The sequence below is a fragment of the Staurois parvus genome, unplaced genomic scaffold (assembly GCF_062004578.1).
Source record: "Staurois parvus isolate SC_StPar_1 unplaced genomic scaffold, SC_StPar_1.0 ptg003134l, whole genome shotgun sequence".
NCBI lineage: Eukaryota > Metazoa > Chordata > Amphibia > Anura > Ranidae > Staurois > Staurois parvus.
This window is the reverse complement of record NW_028320930.1, coordinates 99,678-115,915: the sequence shown is the minus strand read 5'-3', so window position 1 is coordinate 115,915 and position 16,238 is coordinate 99,678. Positions and strand designations below refer to the sequence as shown.

General features: G+C 53.7%; 1 protein-coding gene across 2 annotated transcripts in view; it reads left to right on the top strand.

The window, feature by feature from the left end:
• RGS9 (regulator of G protein signaling 9) overlaps positions 1-14,288 on the top strand; it is a 74,319-nt gene extending 60,031 nt beyond the window's left edge. Inside the window, exons 17-19 of one of the 2 annotated variants that reach the window (XM_089667260.1) lie at positions 3,801-3,915; positions 7,451-7,965; positions 11,460-14,288. In XM_089667260.1, coding sequence (XP_089523386.1) covers positions 3,801-3,915; positions 7,451-7,965; positions 11,460-11,610 — 781 coding nt within the window. In that variant the 3' untranslated portion in view covers positions 11,611-14,288. Of the gene's footprint in view, positions 1-3,797; positions 3,916-7,450; positions 7,966-11,459 lie in introns of both variants that reach the window. The other variant, XM_089667259.1, reaches the window with a different exon arrangement.
• The last annotated feature ends 1,950 nt before the right edge of the window (positions 14,289-16,238 follow it).

Below are 16,238 nucleotides of genomic sequence, written 5' to 3'. Positions count from 1 at the left end.
AACCTCCGGAGAAACTCGAGGTCTCCATGGAACCCCTAACAACCTCCGGAGAAACTCGAGGTCTCCATGGAACCCCTAACAACCTCCGGAGAAACTCGAGGTCTCCATGGAACCCCTAACAACCTCCGGAGGAACTCGAGGTCTCCATGGAACCCCTAACAACCCCCGGAGGAACTCGAGGTCTCCATGGAACCTCTAACAACCTCCGGAGGAACTCGAGGTCTCCATGGAACCCTTAACTTTCAGGGGAACTCGAGGTCTCCATGGAACCCCTAACAACCTCCGGAGGAACTCGAGGTCTCCATGGAACCCTTAACAACTTCCGGAGGAACTCGAGGTCTCCATGGAACCCCGAACAACCTCCGGAGGAACTCGAGGTATAGATGGAACCCCTAACAACCTCCGGAGGAACTCGAGGTATAGATGGAACCCCTAACAACCTCCGGAGGAACTCGAGGTCTCCATGGAACCCCTAACAACCTCCGGAGGAACTCGAGGTCTCCATGGAACCCCTAACAACTTCCAGAGGAACTCGAGGTCTCCATGGAACCCCTAACAACCTCCGGAGGAACTCGAGGTCTCCATGGAACCCCTAACAACCTCCGGAGGAACTCGAGGTCTCCATGGAACCCCTAACAACTTCCGGAGGAACTCGAGGTCTCCATGGAACCCCTAACAACCTCCGGAGGAACTCGAGGTCTTCATGGAACCCCTAACAACTTCCGGAGGAACTCGAGGTTTCCATGGAACCCCTAACAACCTCCGGAGGAACTCGAGGTTTCCATGGAACCCCTAACAACCTCCGGAGGAACTCGAGGTCTCAATGAAACCCCTAACAACTTCCGGAGGAACTCGAGGTCTCCATGGAATCCCTAACAACCTCCGGAGGAACTCGAGGTCTCAATGAAACCCCTAACAACTTCCGGAGGAACTCGAGGTCTCCATGGAACCCCTAACAACCTCCGGAGGAACTCGAGGTCTCAATGAAACCCCTAACAACTTCCGGAGGAACTCGAGGTCTCCATGGAACCCCTAACAACCTCCGGAGGAACTCGAGGTCTCCATGGAACCCCTAACAACCTCCGGAGGAACTCGAGGTCTCCATGGAACCCCTAACAACCTCCGGAGGAACTCGAGGTCTCCATGGAACCCCTAACAACCTCCGGAGGAACTCGAGGTCTCCATGGAACCCCTAACAACCTCCGGAGGAACTCGAGGTCTCCATGGAACCCCGAACAACCTCCGGAGGAACTCGAGGTCTCCATGGAACCCCGAACAACCTCCGGAGGAACTCGAGGTCTCCATGGAACCCCGAACAACCTCCGGAGGAACTCGAGGTCTCCATGGAACCCCGAACAACCTCCGGAGGAACTCGAGGTATAGATGGAACCCCTAACAACCTCCGGAGGAACTCGAGGTCTCCATGGAACCCCTAACAACCTCCGGAGGAACTCGAGGTCTCCATGGAACCCCTAACAACCTCCGGAGGAACTCGAGGTCTCCATGGAACCCCTAACAACCTCCGGAGGAACTCGAGGTCTCCATGGAACCCCTAACAACCTCCGGAGGAACTCGAGGTCTCCATGGAACCCCTAACAACCTCCGGAGGAACTCGAGGTCTCCATGGAACCCCTAACAACCTCCGGAGGAACTCGAGGTCTCCATGGAACCTCTAACAACCTCCGGAGGAACTCGAGGTCTCCATGGAACCCTTAACTTTCAGGGGAACTCGAGGTCTCCATGGAACCCCTAACAACCTCCGGAGGAACTCGAGGTCTCTATGGAACCCCGAACAACCTCCGGAGGAACTCGAGGTCTCCATGGAACCCCGAACAACCTCCGGAGGAACTCGAGGTATAGATGGAACCCCTAACAACCTCCGGAGGAACTCGAGGTATAGATGGAACCCCTAACAACCTCCGGAGGAACTCGAGGTATAGATGGAACCCCTAACAACCTCCGGAGGAACTCGAGGTCTCCATGGAACCCCTAACAACCTCCGGAGGAACTCGAGGTCTCCATGGAACCCCTAACAACCTCCGGAGAAACTCGAGGTCTCCATGGAACCCCTAACAACCCCCGGAGGAACTCGAGGTCTCCATGGAACCTCTAACAACCTCCAGAGGAACTCGAGGTCTCCATGGAACCCTTAACTTCCAGGGGAACTTGAGGTCTCCATGGAACCCCTAACAACCTCCGGAGGAACTCGAGGTCTCCATGGAACCCTTAACAACTTCCGGAGGAACTCGAGGTCTCCATGGAACCCTTAACTTCCAGAGGAACTCGAGGTCTCCATGGAACCCTTAACTTCAGGAGGAACTCGAGGTCTCCATGGAACCCCTAACAACCTCCGGAGGAACTCGAGGTCTCCATGGAACCCCTAACAACCTCCGGAGGAACTCGAGGTCTCCATGGAACCCCTAACAACCTCCGGAGGAACTCGAGGTCTCCATGAATCCCTGGTGGAGATGCTGATCTAAAAGGTGTAGGGACTCCCAGGACTATAACTCCACCGACAATCTGAGAGCTCTGCATTTCTCTGCACGAGGTTCCCACCATCCCTGACCATCCTTCTACAGAGTTACAATGTACAGTCTGATCACTGGGGGAGGGGGGACTGAGGAAATGCCTCCTCCTCCTTCTACAAAGTTACAATGTACAGTCTGATCACTGGGGGAGTGGGGACTGAGGAAATGACTCCTCCTTCTACAAAGTTACAATGTACAGTCTGATCACTGGGGGAGGGGACTGAGGGAATGCCTCCTCCTCCTTCTACAAAGTTACAATGTACAGTCTGATCACTGGGAGAGGGGAGACTGAGGAAATGCTTCCTCCTGCGTGCAGCAGATTTGTGACATCATCTGGGCCCAGGCAAAGTCGCTAAATGGAGACCAAAGACTTGTTTTCCTGACGCATGCTTCTTGTCTTGTGATTGGTTGGGATGTTCTTGTGGCGCATGCTTCTTGTCTTGTGATTGGTTGGGATGTTCTTGTGACGCATGCTTCTTGTCTTGTGATTGGTTGGTACGTTCTTGTGACGCATGTTTCCTGTGATTGGTCGGGACAATCTTGTGACGCATGCTTCTTGTCTTGTGATTGGTTGGTACGTTCTTGTGACGCATGCTTCCTGTCCTGTGATTGGTTGGTACGTTCTTGTGACGCATGCTTCTTGTCTTGTGATTGGTCGGGACGTTCTTGTGACGCATGCTTCTTGTCTTGTGATTGGTTGGTACGTTCTTGTGACGCATGCTTCCTGTCCTGTGATTGGTTGGTACGTTCTTGTGACGCATGTTTCCTGTCCTGTGATTAGTTGGTACGTTCTTGTGACGCATGTTTCCTGTCCTGTGATTAGTTGGGATGTTCTTGTGACGCATGTTTCCTGTCCTGTGATTAGTTGGTACGTTCTTGTGACGCATGTTTCCTGTCCTGTGATTAGTTGGGATGTTCTTGTGATGCATGTTTCCTGTCTTGTGATTGGTTGGGATGTTCTTGTGACGCATGTTTCCTGTGATTGGTTGGTACGTTCTTGTGGTGCATGCTTCTTGTCTTGTGATTGGTTGGGATGTTCTTGTGGCGCATGTTTCCTGTCCTGTGATTAGTTGGGATGTTCTTGTGATGCATGCTTCCTGTTCTGTGATTGGTCGGGGTGTTCTTGTGACGCATGTTTCCTGTCTTGTGATTGGTTGGGATGTTCTTGTGACGCATGTTTCCTGTGATTGGTCGGGGTGTTCTTGTGACGCATGTTTCCTGTCCTGTGATTGGTTGGGACGCTCTGTAATGGTGACATTTTGTTTCCAGCAGTAATTTCCCGTTCATGCGGAGACATCGGCGGTCCAGCCCCAGCCCGGTGATCCTGCGGCAGCTGGAGGAGGAGGCCAAAGCCAAAGAGGCCGCCAATACAGTGGACATCACACAGGTCATGAGCAAACTAGACCGCAGGAACCAACCAAAGCCAGACGCTCCAAAGGCCACCTAAACTGGGGCCCTGCTGGGATGGGGCCCCACAAATGTCACCATGAAATCCCATGTAGAGTGAGAAACGTAGAGAGAAAACCAAGAACAAGCACAGCCTGTAGAAAACCAAAGACCCCGCACTTCCTGAACTCACCGCTAGAGGGCGCCATTGCGTCATAATTCTAGAGCAGGCTGTTAGAGTATAGAGAGAGTAGAGGAAACTTCCAACCAATCACATTGTAAGTACACAAAACTCCGCCCACAACTCTGCTCATCACAGCGCCAAATCCCTGTCATGTCTCACTGGTTGTCACATCAGAGTCCTCCAGCAGCGCAGAGTATTTCAGGAGAGGAGAGTTATAGAGGAAGGAGCGGAGTCCTCCAGCAGAGCAGAGTATTTCAGGAGAGGAGTTATAGAGGAAGGAGCGGAGTCCTCCGGCAGCGCAGAGTATTTCAGGAGAGGAGAGTTATAGAGGAAGGAGCGGAGTCCTCCAGCAGAGGAGAGTTATAGAGGAAGGAGCGGAGTCCTCCGGCAGCGCAGAGTATTTCAGGAGAGGAGTTATAGAGGAAGGAGAGGAGTCCTCCAGCAGTGCAGAGTATTTCAGGAGATGAGAGTTATAGAGGAAGGAGCGGAGTCCTCCAGCAGTGCAGAGTATTTCAGGAGATGAGAGTTATAGAGGAAGGAGCGGAGTCCTCCAGCAGAGCAGAGTATTTCAGGAGAGGAGTTATAGAGGAAGGAGCGGAGTCCTCCAGCAGTGCAGAGTATTTCAGGAGAGGAGAGTTATAGAGGAAGGAGCGGAGTCCTCCAGGAGAGGAGTTATAGAGGAAGGAGCGGAGTCCTCCAGGAGAGGAGAGTTATAGAGGAAGGAGCGGAGTCCTCCAGGAGAGGAGAGTTATAGAGGAAGGAGCGGAGTCCTCCAGGAGAGGAGAGTTATAGAGGAAGGAGAGGAGTCTTCCAGCAGTGCAGAGTATTTCAGGAGAGGAGTTATAGAGGAAGGAGAGGAGTCCTCCAGCAGTGCAGAGTATTTCAGGAGAGGAGAGTTATAGAGGAAGGAGCGGAGTCCTCCAGGAGAGGAGAATTATAGAGGAAGGAGCGGAGTCCTCCAGCAGAGCAGAGTATTTCAGGAGAGGAGAGTTATAGAGGAAGGAGCGGAGTCCTCCAGCAGTGCAGAGTATTTCAGGAGAGGAGAGTTATAGAGGAAGGAGCGGAGTCCTCCAGCAGTGCAGAGTATTTCAGGAGAGGAGAGTTATAGAGGAAGCAGCGGAGTCCTCCAGCAGTGCAGAGTTTTTCAGGAGAGGAGTTATAGAGGAAGGAGCGGAGTCCTCCAGCAGTGCAGAGTATTTCAGGAGAGGAGTTATAGAGGAAGGAGCGGAGTCCTCCGGCAGTGCAGAGTATTTCAGGAGAGAAGAGTTATAGAGGAAGGAGCAGAGTCCTCCAGGAGAGGAGAATTATAGAGGAAGGAGAGGAGTCCTCCAGCAGAGCAGAGTATTTCAGGAGAGGAGTTATAGAGGACGGAGCGGAGTCCTCCAGCAGCGCAGAGTATTTCAGGAGAGGAGAGTTATAGAGGAAGGAGCGGAGTCCTCCGGCAGTGCAGAGTATTTCAGGAGAGGAGAGTTATAGAGGAAGGAGCAGAGTCCTCCAGCAGTGCAGAGTATTTCAGGAGAGGAGTTATAGAGGAAGGAGCGGAGTCCTCCGGCAGTGCAGAGTATTTCAGGAGAGGAGAGTTATAGAGGAAGGAGCGGAGTCCTCCAGGAGAGGAGAGTTATAGAGGAAGGAGAGGAGTCCTCCAGCAGTGCAGAGTATTTCAGGAGAGGAGAGTTATAGAGGAAGGAGAGGAGTCCTCCAGCAGAGCAGAGTATTTCAGGAGAGGAGAGTTATAGAGGAAGGAGAGGAGTCCTCCGGCAGCGCAGAGTATTTCAGGAGAGGAGAGTTATAGAGGAAGGAGAGGAGTCCTCCAGCAGAGCAGAGTATTTCAGGAGAGGAGAGTTATAGAGGAAGGAGCAGAGTCCTCCAGCAGAGCAGAGTATTTCAGGAGAGGAGTTATAGAGGAAGGAGCGGAGTCCTCCAGCAGTGCAGAGTATTTCAGGAGAGGAGAGTTATAGAGGAAGGACAGGAGTCCCCCAGCAGTGCAGAGTATTTCAGGAGAGGAGTTATAGAGGAAGGAGAGGAGTCCTCCAGCAGTGCAGAGTATTTCAGGAGAGGAGAGTTATAGAGGAAGGAGCGGAGTCCTCCAGCAGCGCAGAGTATTTCAGGAGAGGAGTTATAGAGGAAGGAGAGGAGTCCTCCAGCAGAGCAGAGTATTTCAGGAGAGGAGAGTTATAGAGGAAGGAGCGGAGTCCTCCGGGAGAGGAGAGTTATAGAGGAAGGAGAGGAGTTATAGAGGAAGGAGAGGAGTCCTCCTTTAGCGTGTTGCTGCCCCCCAGCGCAGTGTCTGTGATGTAATGTGTTGCGGTAGGTCGGCGGCTCTGTCTGGTGTGTATTGTCTCTTCTGTCATCATTTTCTGTTGCACTCATATTCTTCTCCATTGTATGTATTTTATTGGTGACTCCGCCTCCTCATGACATCACTGTCTTTTATGTTACATTTTTATTCTCCATTTTCTGTATTTTATTGGTGACTCCGCCTCCTCATGACATCACTGTCTTTTATGTTACATTTTTATTCTCCATTTTCTGTATTGGTGACTCCGCCCTCTCTATGACATCACTGTTGTCTTTATTTTCTGTTACATTTACTTTTCCATTTTCTGTCTTTTATTGGTGACTCCGCCTCCTCATGACATCACTGTCTGCTTTATTTTCTGTTACATTTACTTTTCCATTTTCTGTATTTTATTGGTGACTCCGCCCTCTCTATGACATCACTGTTGTCTTTATTTTCTGTTACATTTATATTTCTCTAATTTTCTGTATTTTATTTGCGGTGACTCCGCCCTCTCTATGACATCACTGTTGTCTTTATTTTCTGTTACATTTATATTTCTCTAATTTTCTGTATTTTATTTGCGGTGACTCCGCCCTCTTTATGACATCACTGTTGTCTTTATTTTCTGTTACATTTATATTTCTCTAATTTTCTGTATTTTATTTGCGGTGACTCCGCCCTCTCTATGACATCACTGTTGTCTTTATTTTCTGTTACATTTATATTTCTCTAATTTTCTGTATTTTATTTGCGGTGACTCCGCCCTCTCTATGACATCACTGTCTGCTTTTTTTTCTGTTACATTTACTTTTCCATTTTCTGTATTTTATTGGTGACTCCGCCCTCTCTATGACATCACTGTTGTCTTTATTTTCTGTTACATTTATATTTCTCTAATTTTCTGTATTTTTCTTCGCGGTGACTCCGCCCTCTCTGACATCACTGTCCTTCCGTTCAATAAACACATTCGGTTTTGCGTTCTTGTCCTCCATGATTTCTGCTGGCGTGCTGCAACGTGTACTGTCTGTGTGGGTGAATGCTCCAGTGATCTCCTCTGCTCTCTCCTTACAGCTGTGCCATTACACGGCTCCCATCCCTCACCTGACCGTCTACACGGGTACCTGCGCTCCTCCATCCCCCACCAGCCCCTTCTTGTCCTGCCGCCCTAGGATGGAGCTCTCCAGCCCCTCCCCCGCGCACATCGCCCTGCCCAACTCCGCCGTCTGCCCCTCCCCCATCAGCGTAGCTATAGAGAGCACGCCGGGCGTGGAGAGGAGATGGGAGGCCAATGGGGCCGGCGACTCGGACTACCAGTTTCCGTCTTCCACTGACAACACGGAGGCGTCCTTCGGGTCGGAGTCTGGGCCAGGCGCTCACCACCACCATCTCTCCGTCCCGCTGGACATCAGGGCCGCGCCCAAATCCAAAGTCACCCTGTCCTTCAGCAAGCTCCTGAAAAGGGGGTGCTCCAGCTCGCCCGTCTTCGCCACCCTTTCTCCCAAGTGCCCGGCGGTGAATCATGGCAAAGTGCAGCCGCTCAACGAACTGGAACAGCAGCTGCAGCACACGTCCAGGAAGGTGACCAAGTGAGTAGATTGGGGGGGGGGGTGCATGGGGGTCCAGCAGGGACAATGTTTTATATTCAGCCCGGAAAGCTGAGCTTCCACTTGTTCTGTGCAGAGGGGGGCGAGATCGAACGTTAGCAGGCTCTACTTTCCAGGTTGAATGTCAGCCATTCCTCAATTCAGAACATATCACAGGCCACTAGGTGGAGCTGGAGTTTAGTATTGATTTCCTAGGATCCTCTGCTCCATCTAGTGGCCAGAATGCAGAATTCCCCTTTCCTTTCTGTATGCATGAATAACCTTCGACCTGCAGATAACAGAAAACATTCGACTTGGCCTCATGTGCACAGATGTCCTCGCAGTGTCTCTAGAGGAATAGTTATGTGTTTGTATATGAATTCACCCCAATGTATTACCTGGCAGCCCCACCCCCGCCCATTAGGCTGCAGCCTCAGCGGTTCTCCACTCCTCAGGGTCGGTCTGTATTGTAGTTTATCGATGTGCATGCCGTCACGGGGAAGGTGAACTCTGCCCAGATAGGCAAATGGCACCACTTAGCCCACTAATGTGTATATTGGAGAGACCCCGTCACCTATTCATGGTGGAGAGGCCGTGTCTTCTGATACTCCACCCCCCCAGACATGATCAGTCATGCATAGTCCCTCCTTACTGCAGGAGTCGTCCCCCGGTGTCAGACCTTACCCCGGATCTCCCCCTGCCCCCCATGTGACAGTGTTGAGGCCCAGTCATTGGCTGCTTAGGCCTAAACACTGTTCCTTGGGGGAGGTCCCATGCTTCCTATAGCCATGTGCCCCGTTCCATCGGAGGAGGTGGGTGGGGAAGTATACTTTGTTAGGGGTGTGGTCTATCAGGAAGCATTGAGTCCATCTCATCATTGAATGTATATACAACCACCAGAAGTACCTAAATCTGTCTTCCTATCCACTTACTATCCTGGTGACTCCTTGTATGTCGGTGTGTTGTAGGGTGTCACCCGGGCAGGAAGTAATTGGAATGTCTGCTTTTGACCTGTCATGGTGTCATCATGAATGTTGGCATTGCCACGGGCCCCATGTTCAGGTGGAGAATATTCGAGGGCGGGCTTTGATCCACTTTTAATGAATTGGCCCCGCCCAGGAGGAGCTTGGGTGTAATGATGATGGGATATATTTTCCGTCATTTCTGATTGGCTCAGATTATTTCCTGTGAATTCTTTATCACCTGAACTATCCCACGGCGTTGGTTGCCGGGCGCGCTCCGTCTAATTCCAGCAGAGCTCCATCACTATAAGTGGGGTATATAAAAAGGACCTATTAGGTTGCATGTAGTTGGCCTGGTGGGTGTGGCTTTGTTGTGTCACCGTATCATTGGTTGGAATTCAGCTATTTTCACTTCCTATTGCCACCTTGTGTCCAGTTTGTGAACTGCATTTCCCCATCTATTGGCTGATCACATCATGGCGTTGTCCTCCCAGCATGCCTGGTTGTCACATGTCCTTGTGAAAGTAGTCGTCTTCTCCATGCATGTGGGCGGGCCTTCTCCTTCCTGCGCTGCTTCCAGTTTGTGTCCGCATATTAAACCGCCATCGGCTAATCCTCCCTGCATGATCCGCTCACAGCCACTGACGGTATGACGTCATCTCTGTGGCTCACCAAGGGTTAAAGTGGACCTGTTATATCACCGCCAGAGACCCGGTAATAATGCTGCTTGCCTGGCTGCCATGCTTATCCTCGCCTTGGTACTTGGAGTCACCGACCCGGGACAGGCATGCAGATCAGGAACAGCAGAGATAAGACGTCCTCGGGGGACCTGTCAATGACTCCACTTGCTGAAACTGCAGGATCCACAGGACAGCCATTCATCCTATCCTTTGTGTCCTGTCCCTTCACATGATTGGTCGGCCACATCCACAGCCATAGCGGGGCCATGAGAGCTGAGGGAGGAGGACCCCAGCCAGGCTTGGCCATTCGTTGCTTGGCTGTCCTGTTCCTATAGAACAAGCTTCTGACCTTCAGAAACCAATCAGCATCAGACAATATGAGTCCTCTGGGCCTGGTCTATATACCCAACCTGGGCCCGGTCTATATACATATATTCCTCCATTCACCCAACCTGGGCCCGGTCTATATACTATATTGCCCAAAGTATTGGTCTCCTGCCTTCCCACACACATGACCTTTAATGGCCCCCCAGTCTTAGTTTGTAGGGTTCAATATTGAGTTGGCCCCGCCCTTTCCACGCACATGACCTTTAATGCCCCCCCCAGTCTTAGTCCATAGGGATCAATATTGAGTTGGCCCCGCCCTTCCCACACACATGACCTTTAATGGCCCCCCAGTCTTAGTCCGTAGGGTTCAATATTGAGTTGGCCCCGGCCTTCCCACACACATGACCTTTAATGCCCCCCCCAGTCTTAGTCCGTAGGGTTCAATTTTGAGTTGGCCCCGCCCTTTCCACACACATGACCTTTAATGCCCCCCCAGTCTTAGTCCGTAGGGTTCAATATTGAGTTGGCCCCGCCCTTTCCACACACATGACCTTTAATGCCCCCCCAGTCTTAGTCCGTAGGGTTCAATATTGAGTTGGCCCCGCCCTTTCCACACACATGACCTTTAATGGCCCCCCCGTCTCAGTCCGTAGGGTTCATTATTGAGTTGGCCCTGCCCTTTCCACACACATGACCTTTAATGGCCCCCCAGTCTTCGTCCATAGGGTTCAATATTGAGTTGGCCCCGCCCTTTGCAGCTATAACAGCTTCAACTCTTCTGGGAAGGCCGTCCACAAGGTTTAGGAGGGTGTCTATGGGAAGGTTGGACCATTCTTCCAGAAGCACATTTGTCAGGTCAGGCACTGATGTCGGGGGAGGGGGCACTGATGTCGGGGGAGGAGGCCTGGCTCACAGTCTCCGCTCTAATTCATCACAAAGGTGTTCTATGGGGTTGAGGTCAGGACTCTGTGCAGGACAGTCAAGTTCCTCCACCCCAAACTGGCTCCTCCATGTCTTTATGGCCCAGTCTGTAGACGTGTATCCCTCCTTGGTCCCGGTCCATAGACGTGTACATCCCTCCCCGGGCCCGGTCCATAGACGTGTACATCCCTCCCTGGGCCCGGTCCGTACATGGACATCCCTCCCCGGGCCCGGTCCGTACATGGACATCCCTCCCCGGGCCCGGTCCGTACATGGACATCCCTCCCCGGGCCCGGTCCGTACATGGATATCCCTCCCCGGGCCCGGTCCGTACATGGACATCCCTCCCCGGGCCCGGTCCGTACATGGACATCCCTCCCCGGGCCCGGTCCGTACATGGACATCCCTCCCCGGGCCCGGTCCGTACATGGACATCCCTCCCCGGGCCCGGTCCGTACATGGACATCCCTCCCCGGGCCCGGTCCGTACATGGACATCCCTCCCCGGGCCCGGTCCGTACATGGACATCCCTCCCTAGGCCCGGTAGGTGTATGGAGCGGTTGGCTTGCTCGGTGATTGGGAATAACGGGACTCTTCTGGGTTGCAGCTTCTTCCAGATAAAGGTGGACATCCCGGCGGAGAGTCGGATCTGCCCCATAGACTCGGAGGAGGAGGACAGTCAGCTGACCTGTAAGGACTCGGTCCAGGAGGTGATCTGCCCCTGGGAGCACATCATAGAGGAAGGTAAAGCTGGCTAGCAGCACGCTGCCTAAGGACGCCCAGGAACGGGGCCCTTCTCATACACTGTGGCCGGGAGCCCCTCTAAGTGCATTAGGATTGGCTGCCAACCCAACGATCGCCTTCACCATTAACCAGATCACTGCCAGTGGGGTGATGACCGGACCCCATCCCCCGCCTTCTCACTCAAGCACAGCAGTATTAGCCAAAAGCACCCACAATCCTTTGCGGCCCAGGGGCCCCTAGAACCTCAGGTTCAGCATACCTGTAGCCAGTACAATGTGTCTGTTCACAATATCGCATGGGTGGCCTCAAGTCCCCCTCATGACTGCAGACCGATTGGACGATGTCGATGGACGGTGCGCCCCCCACCCTATGGCCTTGCAGGAAGGGGCATCAGACTGAAGGGGGCGCCGCACAGAAGAACCATGGACTCGCTTGGGGGGGGCGGGGCGTTCCGGGGTATTTCACTGCCAATGTTGTTGTCTTCACCTCTGTACCCCGGGGGGGGAGGGGGGGTCTGCAGCCGTGGAGGTCTCACTGCCACTGTAGAAATGATTGCAGCAGGAAGAGTGAGACTGCAGAGAGCTACTGAGGGGGAGAGTCAAGTGCCAAACATACAAATGATGCCAGCGGGGCTTTCACCCGGCCAGCGCCTGTGACCACACTGTGCCGACTCTGTTCAGCCAACCCTGCGATTCACACACCCTACTGCACAGCACAGCCAGGGGGCAGCACCACTATTCACAGCCTGCAGCTCCGTGACTCCTCCCCTCCTGCCCCTACTACCTAAACTCCTCCCCTCCTGCCCCTACTACCTAAACTCCTCCCCTCCTGCCCCTACTACCTAAACTCCTCCCCTCCTGCCCCTACTACCTAAACTCCTCCCCTCCTGCCTCTACTACCTAAACTCCTCCCCTCCTGCCTCTACTACCTAAACTCCTCCCCTCCTGCCTCTACTACCTAAACTCCTCCCCTCCTGCCTCTACTACCTAAACTCCTCCCCTCCTGCCTCTACTACCTAAACCCCTCCCCTCCTGCCTCTACTACCTAAACTCCTCCCCTCCTGCCTCTACTTCCTAAACTCCTCCCCTCCTGCCTCTACTACCTAAACTCCTCCCCTCCTGCCCCTACTACCTAAACTCCTCCCCTCCTGCCCCTACTACCTAAACTCCTCCCCTCCTGCCCCTACTACCTAAACTCCTCCCCTCCTGCCCCTACTACCTAAACTCCTCCCCTCCTGCCCCTACTACCTAAACTCCTCCCCTCCTGCCCCTACTACCTAAACTCCTCCCCTCCTGCCCCTACTACCTAAACTCTTCCCCTCCTGCCCCTACTACCTAAACTCCTCCCCTCCTGCCCCTCCGACCTAAACTCTTCCCCTCCTGCCCCTCCGACCTAAACTCTTCCCCTCCTGCCCCTCCGACCTAAACTCCTCCCCTCCTGCCCCTCCGACCTAAACTCCTCCCCTCCTGCCCCTCCGACCTAAACTCCTCCCCTCCTGCCCCTCCGACCTAAACTCCTCCCCTCCTGCCCCTCCGACCTAAACTCCTCCCCTCCTGCCCCTACTACCTATACTCCTCCCCTCCAACCTAAACTCCTCCCCTCCAGCCCCTACTACCTATACTCCTCCCCTCCTGCCCCTACTACCTATACTCCTCCCCTCCAGCCCCTACTACCTATACTCCTCCCCTCCAGCCCCTACTACCTATACTCCTCCCCTCCTGCCCCTACTACCTATACTCCTCCCCTCCTGCCCCTACTACCTATACTCCTCCCCTCCTGCCCCTACTACCTATACTCCTCCCCTCCTGCCCCTACTACCTATACTCCTCCCCTCCTGCCCCTACTACCTATACTCCTCCCCTCCTGCCCCTACTACCTATACTCCTCCCCTCCTGCCCCTACTACCTATACTCCTCCCCTCCTGCCCCTACTACCTATACTCCTCCCCTCCTGCCCCTACTACCTAAACTCCTCCCCTCCTGCCCCTCCGACCTAAACTCCTCCCCTCCTGCCCCTCCGACCTAAACTCTTCCCCTCCTGCCCCTCCGACCTAAACTCTTCCCCTCCTGCCCCTCCGACCTAAACTCTTCCCCTCCTGCCCCTCCGACCTAAACTCTTCCCCTCCTGCCCCTCCGACCTAAACTCTTCCCCTCCAGCCCCTCCTACCCCTGCTCCCTAAACTCCTCCCCTCCGGCCCCTATTACCTAAACTCCTCCCCTCCGGCCCCTATTACCTAAACTCCTCCCCTCCAGTCCCTCCTCCCTGAACTCCTCCCCTCCAGCCTCTAGTGGCAGTCTTCGCTCGCACTCTTCGTGGTTTTTGGGTGGAATGGTCTCTGGTGTCCCCAATTTGTGGCATAATAAAATGTGAAATCCTCCTAACCCCTCCCCCCTCACAGGGCGGCCATTGTCCCACAGGTGGGGGGTCGTGTACCCCAATAGATAAGACCAGTGTGAGTCTACCCCGAGAGTCAGCAGGGATAATCCACCTTAGACTCCTCCCCCTGGTGAGCTCCGCCCCCAGTGTGACTGGCACTTTGCTCCTGTCGAGGGTAAGGGTGGTTGGACACAGTGCCCCTCCCCCCTGTAGCGCCTGATGTGTGTGGTGTCCTGCGTTGTCACTCGGCCTCGTGTCGTGTCTGATGCCTTACTCTTCATAAATGTCTCTGATTAAACAGGAATTTTGTGACTGACGGCTCTCCGTGTCCCTTTATTTCCCCCCTTTGTCCTCCGAGGGCGTCCCGTCTGCCTGTGAGTTCTCCCTTCCTCCATATGTTCATGAATGGTTCCACATCTGCAGATAGTGTACTCAGCACCCTGGCTGAACAGCCACTAAGAGCAAATCAGCCAGAGACTTAGAGAGTCTATAGTTTCCTGTCAGTGAAAGTAGACTGGCTAAGGAATGGTGAACAGCCACTGACCAGGAGGTGGAGCCTGTATATGGGGCCACACTCCATACAGGTCTGGGGGCCCCACTCACATGGTATCAGGGATGAGATCTGTGCCATTACCATTAGTGGGACCGTTATCTCTGCGTTCTCTTCCTACAGCATATCCATCTGTTATGAGTCAGATCACTTCTTATGTGTGACCGGGCCCTAAAGGTGTAAGGGCCCAACCAGAGGTGTCTGCATTCCATTGCTGAACTGTCCATGAGGCAAAAAATAAATCCAAAACACATAAAGATGGCGGGAAGATCCGGTATAAATATTCCAAAAACACAACAAAAACTTGACCAAAAAATACATTTGACCCCCGACGCAGCATCCAAGGATTAGGGAACCCAGGGAAGGGAGAGGGGACCTGGGAGATGTCTGCATGGAGGGGACACAGGGACCTGAGGAGGGGACACAAGGAAGGAGTGGGGACCTGGGAGATGGTCGAGTGGAGGGGACACAGGGACCTGAGGAGGGGACACAAGGAAGGAAGGAGTGAGAACCCGGGAGATGGTCGAGTGGAGGGGACACAGGGACCTGAGGAGGGGACACAAGGAAGGAAGGAGTGAGAACCTGGGAGATGGTCGAGTGGAGGGGACACAGGGACCTGAGGAGGGGACACAAGGAAGGAAGGAGTGGGGACCTGGGAGATGGTCGAGTGGAGGAGACACAGGGACCTGAGGAGGGGACACAAGGAAGGAGTGGGGACCTGGGAGATGGTGGAGTGGAGGGGACACAGGGACCTGAGGAGGGGACACAAGGAAGGAGTGGGGACCTGGGAGATGGTCGAGTGGAGGGGCACAGGAACCTGAGGAGGGGACACAAGGAAGGAAGGAGTGGGGACCTGGGAGATGGTCGAGTGGAGGAGCACAGGAACCTGAGGAGAGGACACAAGGAAAGAAGGAGTAGGAACCTGGGAGATGGTCGAGTGGAGGGGACACAGGGACCTGAGGAGGGGACACAAGGAAGGAGTGGGGATCTGGATGATGGTCAAGTGGAGGGGACACATGGACAAGAGTAGGGGGCCTGCAGAGTAGGGGACCCAGGGAAAGGAGATTTGAAGAGGGGATACAAGGAAGCAAGAAGAGGGGATCTGGGAGATGGTGGACTGGAATAGAAGACCTGTTGAGTAGAGGACCCAGGGAAGGGAGAGGGGACAGTGATTGCTTGAGTGGAGGAGACACGTGGAAAGGACAGGGGGAGAGGGCCTAAGGATTAGCGACCCAGGTTAGGAAAAGGGTCCCTGGGAGATGATGTAATGGAGGGGACACATGGACAGGAGGAGGGGACCCAGGGAAGAAGGGACAGGGGATACGGTTGAGTGGAGTTGACAACATGAATAGGAGGAAGAGGGGACCTGAAGAGTAGTGACTGAGGGAAGAAAGAGGGGCCCAGGGAGATGGTCTAGTAGAAGGGGGCACATGGACAGGAAGATGGGACCCAGGAAAGAAGAGGGGACCTGGGAGATGGTCAACTGGAGGAGAAGACCTGTTGAGTACAGGACCCAAGGAAGGAAGAGGGGACAGGGATTGGTTGAGTGGAGGTGACACATGGAAAGGAGGAATGGGCCTGAGGAATATGGGACCCATGGAAGGAAGGAGATGGGCCCTGGGAGAAGGTCTAGTGGATGGGCACATGGACAGGAGGGGGAGACCAAAGAATAGGGACCCAAGGAAAGGAGAGGGACCTGGCAGATGGTCTATTGAT